Source organism: Diorhabda carinulata, chromosome 5 (assembly GCF_026250575.1).
Source record: "Diorhabda carinulata isolate Delta chromosome 5, icDioCari1.1, whole genome shotgun sequence".
Taxonomy (NCBI): domain Eukaryota; kingdom Metazoa; phylum Arthropoda; class Insecta; order Coleoptera; family Chrysomelidae; genus Diorhabda; species Diorhabda carinulata.
Genome location: NC_079464.1, coordinates 28898150 through 28910004, shown reverse-complemented (window position 1 = coordinate 28910004; position 11855 = coordinate 28898150). Strand labels below are relative to the sequence as shown.

General features: G+C 33.2%; 1 protein-coding gene across 1 annotated transcript; it reads left to right on the top strand.

Moving 5' to 3' along the window:
* Positions 1-4084: 4084 nt before the first annotated feature.
* LOC130894257 (uncharacterized) lies at positions 4085-7310 on the top strand. Its single transcript, XM_057800952.1, has 2 exons — positions 4085-4884; positions 6862-7310. The coding sequence occupies exons 1-2, from the start codon at positions 4093-4095 to the stop codon at positions 7285-7287; spliced, it is 1218 nt and encodes a 405-aa protein (XP_057656935.1). The 5' UTR covers positions 4085-4092; the 3' UTR covers positions 7288-7310.
* Positions 7311-11855: the final 4545 nt, after the last annotated feature.

The following is an 11855-nucleotide window of genomic DNA, read 5'->3' as shown; positions in this document are numbered from 1 at the left end:
AATAAATTTATTGAACATCGTACATTTTGGAGTAGATGCTAATATAGTTTATGCACTTCAAGATGGTATGTGGGATTTTCCCGACAGATTTTGAGCGCGCATACCAAGATATTTTTCAAAATTACATAAAAATGATTGAAATAAAAATAAAGTTTCCGGCATGATGGAGAAATTTTAACCCTCGACACACACTTCAAATAGGTATGTCAGACCCTTCCGGTAAGAAAAAGTGGTTTGCGTGATTTTTTTCTAAAAGCTAATAAAATTTACTGTCGAATACATAAAAAAAATTAATATCCGCGATGACGGTAAAACATTTTTCCATTTTTTGAATAATTTTTTTTTCACATCCTCCTGGACTATAAACTTTCTTGGTGGTAATTTTTTGGTTTATGCAGTAAATTAAGGATAAGGTTTAGGATATGTAAGGATTAAGGAAATGATAAGAGGAGCTAATAATAAACACATTGTAAATAGTAAAAAAACTTTTTATACAAGTAATAATAAAAAATTATGAACAAATTAACACAAAGAGTGTAAGTGGTTGCATAATACTGTATGGAATGAATCCGATATAATGGTTTTCAAAGAAGCAAAACTGTGTATTTAGCATTATCTACGACAGAAATTGAATATGCGGCAGTGGCCAATGAAAAGCCGTTTTGAAGTTAATATTCAGATTTTGAACAAGACGATTTCGGAGCACACTCTTAATCAGGGCTGTTCTCTAAATTTGTTCTATCATTTCAACATCTAGAACTAGTTTGCATCTGATAGGCTGAAAAACACCTACCAGATTCTACGAAATGACGTTGAAAAAATTATACAAGAATTCAAGATTATAAAATCAGACTTTTTATGGATTTTTCCCAACATTTCTGGAGTTGTCATTCTGCTATTTAATATTTTATTGTTGATAGGAGCAGTCGCACCCAGAGTAGAATCAAGGTCAGCTTTAATATTGGTTAGGCTAATAGTCTAGTGATCACAGCTCCCGACCCACGAAAATTGTCGCCAATTTTCTGGATTTAGGTAGTTCTCAGGGTGCTTTATCGATACAGTGAAAGTTAATATCAAAATTTTGGCCGCTAAGCGATATATTTTTGTTTAAATTTTGAAAATTTAAAATTTTGCAAATAACTCGAAATCTATGCCAAATTTCGGAAAAAGTGAAAGAATCAAAAATGAAGTTTAAGAAATTTTCTACAAAAAAGGTTCCTTATGATTTTTCCCTAAGAGCTGTCATTTCTTTGTAAAACGCGCTCAAACTTCGGGGTCGCATCTTCTGAGGGGATTTACGTCATCGGCTGAAGAAGAAACTGCTATATCTCCTCGAAAACTCAAAATTTCGGAACGAAAGAAAGTTGTCAGCTAACCCTTGCTTGAGGTCGTCAATTAGACGATTATCTTTATAATGAGACCAATTATACCTTTGAACTCACTCTGAGATAGGAAAAAAACTTCTTTTACTAAAGTCAGAAGTTGTTGAATACCAGCCATTTTCGCAAAATAATGAGAAAACTAAAGCATACATTTTGTAATTGAGTTGTCGAGCTTTAATTTCCGATCCAAATAAGTTCGTAAAACCTTTGGTTTACCATAAAAAATTTGAAAACTCGGCAAGAGCTCCAAAACGACATTTTTTTCTTAAATCTTTTTGCGATTTTTCGAGGGTTTGGTTTTAACGCATCATTCGGATGAGCACAGTCACCCTCTATATAGATATCCATTACAAAAAAGAAACCTCTTTCTACCGGGAGAGTTTCTTCATTACATCAGCCGAAGATTCTACGGATGTAGAGGGCGCCGCAAAACAGACAGACATCTTATTAGTGCACGTGTAACGTTTTAACGAATCTGATTCTTGCTGACTTAGGAGAAGAAGAATTTTTTGACAGAGAGACCAGTCCTGTAGGAGAAAACAGTGACGAGCATGGAATTCCTCTTGGAAAAAATGCTCGAAAGTGATGACGAAATCGACTAGATTCCTATTGATTTCTTATATTCGATTTTTGATACTTTCTCTATTTTTGATAAATGTTTAAATAAAGTTCTCACAAGACTAACGTTTTCAAGGATTATCCCTGTCCCACAATTACAGCAATCAAGATTTTAGAAGAGGATTTCTGGCATTTTAGAGTTTTTTGTAGGTTAGGAAAAAATCATATTTGAGCTTCTTCGAAGGTAATTTCCTGCTTTCAGAAATGCACTGTTGAAAAAATCCAGTAACACGAAATTCGCTGTTTGTGAGAGTAATTTTGGAGATTGAGGAAAAATCACAGGGAACCTTTTTTGTAGGAAATTTTTTGAACTACATTTTTGATCTCTTCACTTTTTTCGAAATTTGGCATAGATTCCGAGTTATTTGCACAATTCGAAATTTTAAAAATAAACAAAAGTACACCGCTTAGCGGCCAGAAATCTTGTCTAGGAACTACAGTGAAACTCGGTTAAGTGGGACCTGGATAAGTGAGAAACCTTCATAACTGGAACTCATGCTGAGGTCCCAACACTTTGGCACTGAATTACCTCTGCTAGTGGGACGAGGTAAGCCTCTATATCTGGGATTTGTTCTTTCGATTTATCATCATAGTTCCCTCTAAAACTGAGACAGCGAGTAAATTTTATATGGATAAACCTCTGTAACTGAGATAACATTGTTTGTTTACTCATTCTTTTTCTACCAACAAATTCCACACATTTCAAGTACGTAAGACTAATTTTGAGCTTCAATTACCTTCAGTTTTAGTTTCGCTTTACTATCATACAGATGTTTATTTGAAAAATGCCAAAACGAAAGCTACAATCGTTATCATTACGTGAAAAACTTAAGTTAATATCCGTTTATGAAAGTTGGAAGACACGCGAACAAGTTTGTGACAAAACTGATCCTGAAGATTGGAACTTAGCCATCAGCAACGACAATAATCAACAGCCAACATTCCAAGATTTTATAAACGTCGATGACGGTTTAATAGTTTCAATAGAACTTAATGAAAGCGACATTGTTCATGCCTTCTCGTCTTCTTCATTGGAAAATGAAGAAGAAGACGATGAAATGAGCGCGGAAGTAAATTTAGTAAAAATTTCCAAACGCGAAGCAGTAAAAGCACTAGAAACTTTGCACAGTTATTTTGAAATGTCATCAATTGGTGACCAAAGCATATTTGATAAAATTTATAACATCGAAAAACATCTGATGGCTGATACTTCCAAACGACAAACAAGAGTGACAGATTTTTATAATTGATATATTCTGTTTCCATATTCGTACATCATCATCATATATTTAAGAGCTCAGCTCTTGTCGTTGAGTACATATTACGTGTAAAAACGTGCTTGAATATTTTTGTTGATTACATAAATTTGTATGATTACCTTTAAGTACTATTTTTTTTATTAAAACTCATTTAGACACATAACACGTTATTTTATTTTATTTAATAATTTAACCTGTATAACTGAAATAACCTGTATTCTCACCTTTATTAATGGAACCCTTTGTAAATGAGACAGATATTTATTTATACCTGTATATCTGAGACACTGAGTAAGTGGAATACCTCTATAAGTGAAACGACAGTGCAGGTCCCTTGATGTCTCACTTAACCAAGTTTCACTGTACTAAGAACGCGGTGTCTTCAAACATGGTACATTTGTTGTATAGATTATGTACTTTTCAATGCAGCGGTATTTTTCAAACAACCTAGGATTTGAGTTATTTAATTCACCCTATTTTTTTTTCATTTAAGTATATACGAAACGCAAAATTAGGATTTTTAATACATATGGAGTAAAGGGAGTTGTTAATAAATCGTTTTCATTTTTTTTTTTGGTATCCATATATCAAAAATTCCAATTACAGTTCAATGATGTGATAAATGCTGGTCTTAATTCAGTCAGCGATAAACAGATATATATATATATATCAGATGATAAAATAATGTAAATAAAGTATTGTTACTGCTGAGCATATGCTGTAACTTAAAATAGATACTGTATTTTTGAATAATGGGAGGATATTAGGAAGGTACTCGAGATAAAAGCAATCTAACAAAAAATAGAAAAAAATATTATCAGAATTATAGCACAATGCTAGATGATGTTACGAAAAATGAGATTTTTTCATACATTGAGAATTTGGCGGAAGAAATGAAAATTTCCAAATATGAAATCAAGTTTTCGGTAGTGCCGCATCACTTCGTATACGGAGGTGGAGGAATACTAGTGTCGGTCCATATAACTGGAACAGATTACGATGACAGACAACTTCATATGGATTTGAGTATAAAAATGAGTGAAAAAACTTCCGATGATGATTACGTTAGAACTGCATTCAAAAGAGAAATATTTTTTCACGAGTTCATAGTACCGTACTTGGTGAAATTTTTGCAAAAAAAATCACCGCCTGATTCTTTTAAACTTTGTATACCATATTGCTGTAGAACGTTCACTACTGAAGATCGGGAAGTTTTGATTTTTAATACGCTGCAGGATCTAGGATACAAACAGACTGTTGGACAATTGGCTATCGATCAAAATATCATAACTTCAGTTTTGAAGGCGCTAGCTACATTCCACGCTGTTACATATTCGGCCCAATTCGAAGAATCCGGTGAATTTTTGAGCATTATAAATAAATGGAAGCCCGATATCAAAGATGTATTCTTGCTGTCAAATATAGAAAATAATTTAAAAACTGGTTTGAAAATGACATTAGATATGTTGATGGAAGAAAACAGGTATGATATACGAGATAAACTTTTAAAAGACATCCAAAAAGGTACTTTATCTATCATCGAAGACATTCTCTCCAACGTACCTACCGAAACGGTAATTACTCACGGAGATGTCTGGTTACGTAATGTTTTTGTTTTATTCGAGGTAAGTCAAACACATAACTTGAGCTATTGCAAATACTTGACATATATTCAAGCCGTTGATTCCTTCAAATCGAGTTGGAAAATGATTATCATTTAGTAGTAGATAAGATTGCTTTATTTATCTAGACTTCTGATATATATACCGAGTGAATAGATTATTTTACTAGTACATTAAAGACAAATATACGGTGTTTGATAGTCTTTATTGCCTAGTGCCCCTTGCTCTTCCAGTCTTACAGGTACTAAGATTTGTAGTCCAGTCATCTTAGGCCAAATTAGGTGAATATCTCGAAAAATTGACATACCCAGTATATTACAACGTAAAAATTTGTATTTTGGAATCCCAAAACTATTTTGTCGCAAGTTTTCAAATCAAAGGTCACAAAAATCGATTCTTTTTACATTTTTTGAAAATATCTCGTTTTCTATGTGTTTTATGCTACAAGTATCAGTATTGTAGAGAATATAATTCTCCGCAACTTTTGTATTTAACGTTTTTTAATACTTTTTTATACTGTTTTCGAGATAGAGGGCGTAGAGCGCGCGGTCAGAGAATTATCTGAGGTCAACTGGTAGTCTCAATCAAAAACTCGTAATATTAAGGTTATAATTTCAACAAGTTCTAATTTTATTTAACTTCATCTTCTCCTTCATCTTCATCATCGTCTTTCTGCTGCAGAATTTCAATTTCCTCTTCGGTACCGTCTTCAAAAACTTTCGTCTCCAAATAATTCACGATTTCTGGCCCAAAGGATCTCTCGTCATTATTATGTCCTTAATGAATTATATATTCTAATACATGAATAGTGCAGATAGCAAATGGATTTGCCTTACTTCTTTGTTAATCACAAACTCATCAGAATCTCAGGTATGCTGACCCTAGTCATCTCGATTAATATTCAATAAATCTGGGGTGATTGGTGCCATTTCCTGGCGGATATTTTCCTGTCCCTCGGATTGTTCATGTAGACTTCATATTTGTGTCCCCGCAAAAAATCAAGAGGCGTCAAGTTAAGGTTACGTGGTGGCCAATGGATATCACTTCTTTTGGAAATTTGTTTTTCAGGAAACATCCGTCTCACAGCCGCCAAGTTCTGGAGTCAAATATCCTTCTAACATCGCAACATAGCGGTCGGTGTTAACGGTGATGTTTCGTCTTCGTGAATCTTCAAAGAAGAAAGGACCAATAATTCCTTTGCTTCAGATTGCTGCCCATACCGTTACTTTCGGATTAAGCAGTGGTTTGTGATGTTTCATTTTTGTATTTTTTTGGTCCAATAACGACAATTCTGTCGGTTACAAACCTATTTAAATGAAAATGAGCCTCATCTGAAAAAAGGATGTTGTCAAAAGTGGAAAAATCGATTAAGCATTTCTACAACAAATTCCAACTTTGCCCCAAAGTCGGTATCTTTTAATTCCTGTGTTAACTGGAGCTTATAAGGATGCAGTTTAAGATCCGACTTCAAAATTCGCTGTAAAATTCGTCGCGACAAGTTTAAAGCCGCCGATCTCTTATGATTAGACACATGCGTATTTTCTCGTACTGACTCCACCCTATCAATATTGTCTGTGGTCCTAGACGTTCTTGGACGACCTTTTGCTGGTGGTTTAAACGTGGAATCGGTCTTTTCAAAACGCTTAACCCATATTTTAATTAAATTTGCACTCGGAGCTTCATTAATGTGTCTTAATCTATGTTCTGAACACGTGTGCGAACACAAAAGCGCGACGCTTTCCGTCGAAGTGACTCCACTGGTGTAATTATCCAACCACGCTAGGCCCCCCCGCTCCACCTCACGAAAAAAGATGATGCAATATGCACTTTCTGTTGCGCCACCCTGTATAAATAATACGAATATTGAAATCTATATTGATTGCGTGGCATCGTTAACTTTTGTAATATCTTCTATCACATCAATATCAGTATCTTTAGTATATATATTAACTGAACTATTTTCCATTTTTTTTTTTGCAGAAAAACAATCCGACAATTGCTAAAGACGTGAAAATTATTTACTGGCATTTGACAACTCTTCATTCCCCCGTGTTAGATCTGGGGTATTTCTTGTACTTGAGTTCCTCCGAGAATATAAATACAAATTACGAAAAATATGTGGAGTATTATTATAGAGAATTCGCTGAAGTATTAGTAAGACTTGGTACAGATCCCGCTAAATTCCCTTTTTTAACTTTACTGCACCATTTGGAAAATTATTCTTTAATGCCTTTAGTGGTTGCTCTCGGAGGGATACCTTTAATAATTCTCTACGATGAAATGAAAGTTGATGTTGAAGAATACGAAACGATGCAGTATGCAAACCTTCAAGGAAATGTTAAGAATCTTATAAAGAAGAAGTTACTCGGAATCCTGGAGCTACATTATAAATATTATGGAAAATAATACAGCAATTTTTTCAATAACTGCGAATATTTATTTATTTTAACATAATGCCCGAGATATTAAATGTTCAAGCTAGTGTTAGTTAGGTAGTAACTCTGGTTTCGTGCATACAAAACTGATTTTTTTTTAGGCTAGTATGCAAGAATAGTTTAATAGTACGGCGTTTTATTTTAACAGCTCGTAGCGCACCTTGCCACTGATTTTTATTATCCTGGCTTTGAATACTAGCTTCGTGTGGCTTACAAAGCTAGTATTCGATTAGCTTTTGAACATTTTGTTTTTGTAGCTGTAGATAAAATGTTTAAATTAAGTGAAATTGAATTTATTCGCGAAGAGGAATGTCTGTATAACCACCACTACCTGAAGATAAGTTTGAACGTGGTTCAGCACTACCAAAAATACATCGCGAATTGAGAATGGGTATCCGGGAGCAAAGTAACGCTCCCGCCAAATCGGGCTAAAACAAGTGGCACTCTTCGAAGCGGTTCAGGCTATTTTTGATCGACTTATGACTTAGTTATAGATAAAACAACTAGAAACCGAGAATTTCAGTAATCAATTTTGTCACTAACTCACTGACTAAGTCTAAGGGGCTAAGCAGACAAAGAAGCTTCAAATTTAGAATACGATCAGTGTTCAATGTACAAAATAAGGGAAATTGGAATAATTCGTGATTTCGGTTCAGTTTTGTCGATACATCAACTGCATTAATAATTTTAACTTGTAGAGGAAAAGCTTTCCTGTATCAAGACCATTCCAGAAATGATCTCACGAAATTGGTCTTACCTCACAAATGGAAACAACTCAACGAGACTCTCTCTTATGATTTTGATAGCTCTATTAGTTTCACGATTACAAGGCTCACAAATATGGTTATTGATATTATGATAGATTGCACACACATTTTTGCCTAAGAAAGTAGCTTATTTCACACACGTACTAAAAAATAACAAAACATACATGTATTGAAATGCTTCTTTTTCTTATGTTATATATGGTCTCGAACGATAGAGGGAATACGCGAATACAATATGACTCTGGCTGGGTGCCGAAAGGCAAAAGGCCAAATTTAGAAAGCCCGAAGAAGTAGACAATATGATTTTTTGAGGTTATATTAGTGTTTACAATAAAAGTTTGTTGTGATTTGTGTTTTCAATGTGTCATTCTTCATGACTGTCTTGATTTTACAAACAGGTAAATTGAAAGTTTAAAAAAATTATTTCATAATCATTCATATTTGTAGGATTTTTCAATTTTCCAGCCCACGTGTTGAAACACTTTTCAACACGTGTGATATTGCTTGATTGACTTTCTTATTTAAAAATTAGGTAATTATACACTTTCGCGGTCACCTGGTTTTTTGGCTCTAGAAAATCGGAAAATGGATGGATTTTAATGATCTTGGTCTCAAAATGTTCCATTTTACGGAGGATTTATAAAAGAAATTAGTAGAAATAGCTGGAATGAAAATTTCTCATAGTTTTACTGTTTTAAATCGTGAAAAAACGGTTTTGCAAAATAATCCTTTACAAAAAATTATGGTAATTATACACTTTCGCGGTCACCTGGTTTTTTGGTTAGGTTAGGTTAGGTTAGGTTGGCTCTAGAAAATCTAAAAATGGATGGATTTTAATGATCTTGGTCTCAAAATGTTCCATTTTACGGCGGATTTATAAAAAAAAATACGAAAATTTAAAAAAAATAAATATTTTTTACAGTTTCATGACTTTAAATGCAAACTATTAACATTGAAGAATGTAGTACGAAACTATTAACGAAAATTGATTGTTTTTCATCGATTTCATTTTAAGCTATAAAAACTGAAAAAATCATTCTTTTTGGATTTTTTTTAATTGTTTATTAATTTATGTAGAATACAAAAAAAAATATAAGAACTTTATCTGATAATGAGATATAAAATAAATCCACCGTAAAATGGAACATTTTGAGACCAAGATCATTAAAATCCATCCATTTTTCGATTTTCTAGAGCCAAAAAACCAGGTGACCGTGAAAGTGTATAATTACCAAAAATTACGTTTTTTATTGAAGTATTGATCGTAGGAAAAATAGTGTACACAACTAGTTGGGAAGTGTACTTCGCACTCGTTACGTTTCAGTATCACATTATCTAATATACTAATACACGGAAGTATTCACATCCAGCCAAATTTCGAGTGATACAAATCAGAACTACTTACATATGATTAATATCGAGTTTGAAAGTATTAAAGGAATGAACAAATTGCGGATACATCAGACAAATAAGCGTTTATGGTCCAGACTTTTTAAACATTGTAATATCAAAGGCTACGGGAAAACCTGTAGAGGGGAAATTAGCACTGACGTAAACTGTAACTAAAGCTCAAGAAGTATCTAGTTCCGGAAAAGAAAAAGAGTACATACAAAATAAGAAAAGAACTATACGAAAATAAACGAAATACCACCAAACACATAACTTAAAAAAGTCTCCCAACTAGCAACAACTCTTCTATCATAAAAAATTGTGAGACCCAATTTATTCAGTCATTACCTTAGGGTCTCAGTCTTCAATTATGATAGTAATTAGTAAACCTGACAACATTTCTTAGTAACCATATCAAAATTACAAAAGCTTTTATATTTTAAATGCAAAGATTGGTTTGGAAATGGTATTAAATAATCTAATTTGATATAATCTGTATTAATTGTGAGATACATAGCGTTTTTTTAATAAAGAAAAAGATCATTTGTGTTTTCATGCGATGGCCAAGTCAACTGTGAGAATCGAAGCTCCTTAGCTCAACCATTATAAGGATTGTGAACATTTTTTTTACCGAAATACAGTATTTTTTAAAATAGGCTATAAAAAATATTTTTTATTTTCTAAAAACTATATTTCTTTGCAGTTCTTGCAATTTTTTGTCTGAAATAAAAGAATTAATTATATTTAAGAACTTAGCTGTCACATCAAAGTGTAATACCTAGGTATCAAATACAAAATCCCGAACCAAAATGGAACGGATCAAAAAATTTTTTAAATGTTAATATTTGATATTGCCAACTTTGACATACTGCCATACTGCTTTCCCGGTCTGCTACGCCCCACTTCAGTAGATCTAGACGAATGCTCTGTGATGTGGACCTTCCTTAATGCAGATTGACATGGTGTAAGACAACGTGCAAGAAATTGCACGGTCAAAATATTACCTAGATGAATATTGCCCGTAGTTTGACAGTATGCAAGTTTCCCACACATTATGGCTGCATTATCAAAAATTCTATAAGTAAAAGTAAACAAATTCCTAACCTCAGATATCACATAATATTTTATGACTAGTAAAGACTACAAGGTGTGCTACTGCGCACTAGCTGGGAAGCAGCCAATGAGAATTCGCTACCAAAGAGATGCGCAGAACGAGTCGAAAATGAGCCCTCGGGAAGAACACACTTTTTATAGTAGAAATGAACATTAGAAGCTGAGTAAACAAGAAAATAGTTGTCAGTGGATCACTGATATCTGCTGCCGCCTTGCTTATGAAGTTTGATGGACAGTTTGGTTGATAAGCCGAAAGTAATTAGATGTCAAGAATTGTAAATGGCACCAAATCGATAATGTTGCATTTACGAGGTCTTTCTTGTATGACTTGCACTGCACGTTGTATTGTATCATGTTTAAGCGGTCTTTAAAGTCAGACGCAAGATTTTCAATATTTAACTACTGCCACCGACTATAATGGACCTATGAACGCATCCCAATAGATTTTTTTACGAAGTCAACCCTTTAATAGTTTTTGAAATCATCATTAAGAGTCGCGATTTGTTATATTTTCTTTTATGGAATTTTTGAACATTTATAATTCGTAATATTTTCGAATCGAATTTATGCTAAATAAAATCATTTGCAATAAATATGGAATATCAGTAGAAACAATGATTGTTTGAATGGAAACGTAAACAGGGTAAGTTTAGGTGGAATAGGCCAGCATGCAGGATACAATCGGCTTTCCCCATGAGGAGTTACACGAACTTGCCTCATAATTTAACATTAATGTGCGTTAACCAATAAGGGATGGAGATACTTGAAGAATTAGAATCAATTTAGAGTTAAATAAGCTTAACACAGAAAAAGACACATTAAATGTTTCAAAAAATTAACGAATACGGTAGCCTGGACATCTGGAAGAAATTAATGAAGAAAGAACATCATAGAGGAAATAAAAGCCCCAGAAAAAGATCCAAACATCATTTTATTATGGTTAACTATGTTTATTATTTACACATAATGCCTACATTAAAATAACCGCTCTAAAAGTGATAACAAAAAACGTTCATTCTTCTCGTGAATCGATTTTTTTCATGTGATGTATCTTGTCAAGGATTTCTGACGAACTCATTAGAATAAATTTAAAATGAATTGTAAACAAAACTACTCTGGTGTCCAGACGACGTTTAATTGTGTCTTGCATTTATTGCATTGTTAATTATGTTAAATATTATTCCAGCATGTTTTTTCACTAATAAGATTGAAAATATAAACTATTTTTTTAGTTTCCTGCTTCATACATATTTCAGAGTTAAATCAATTT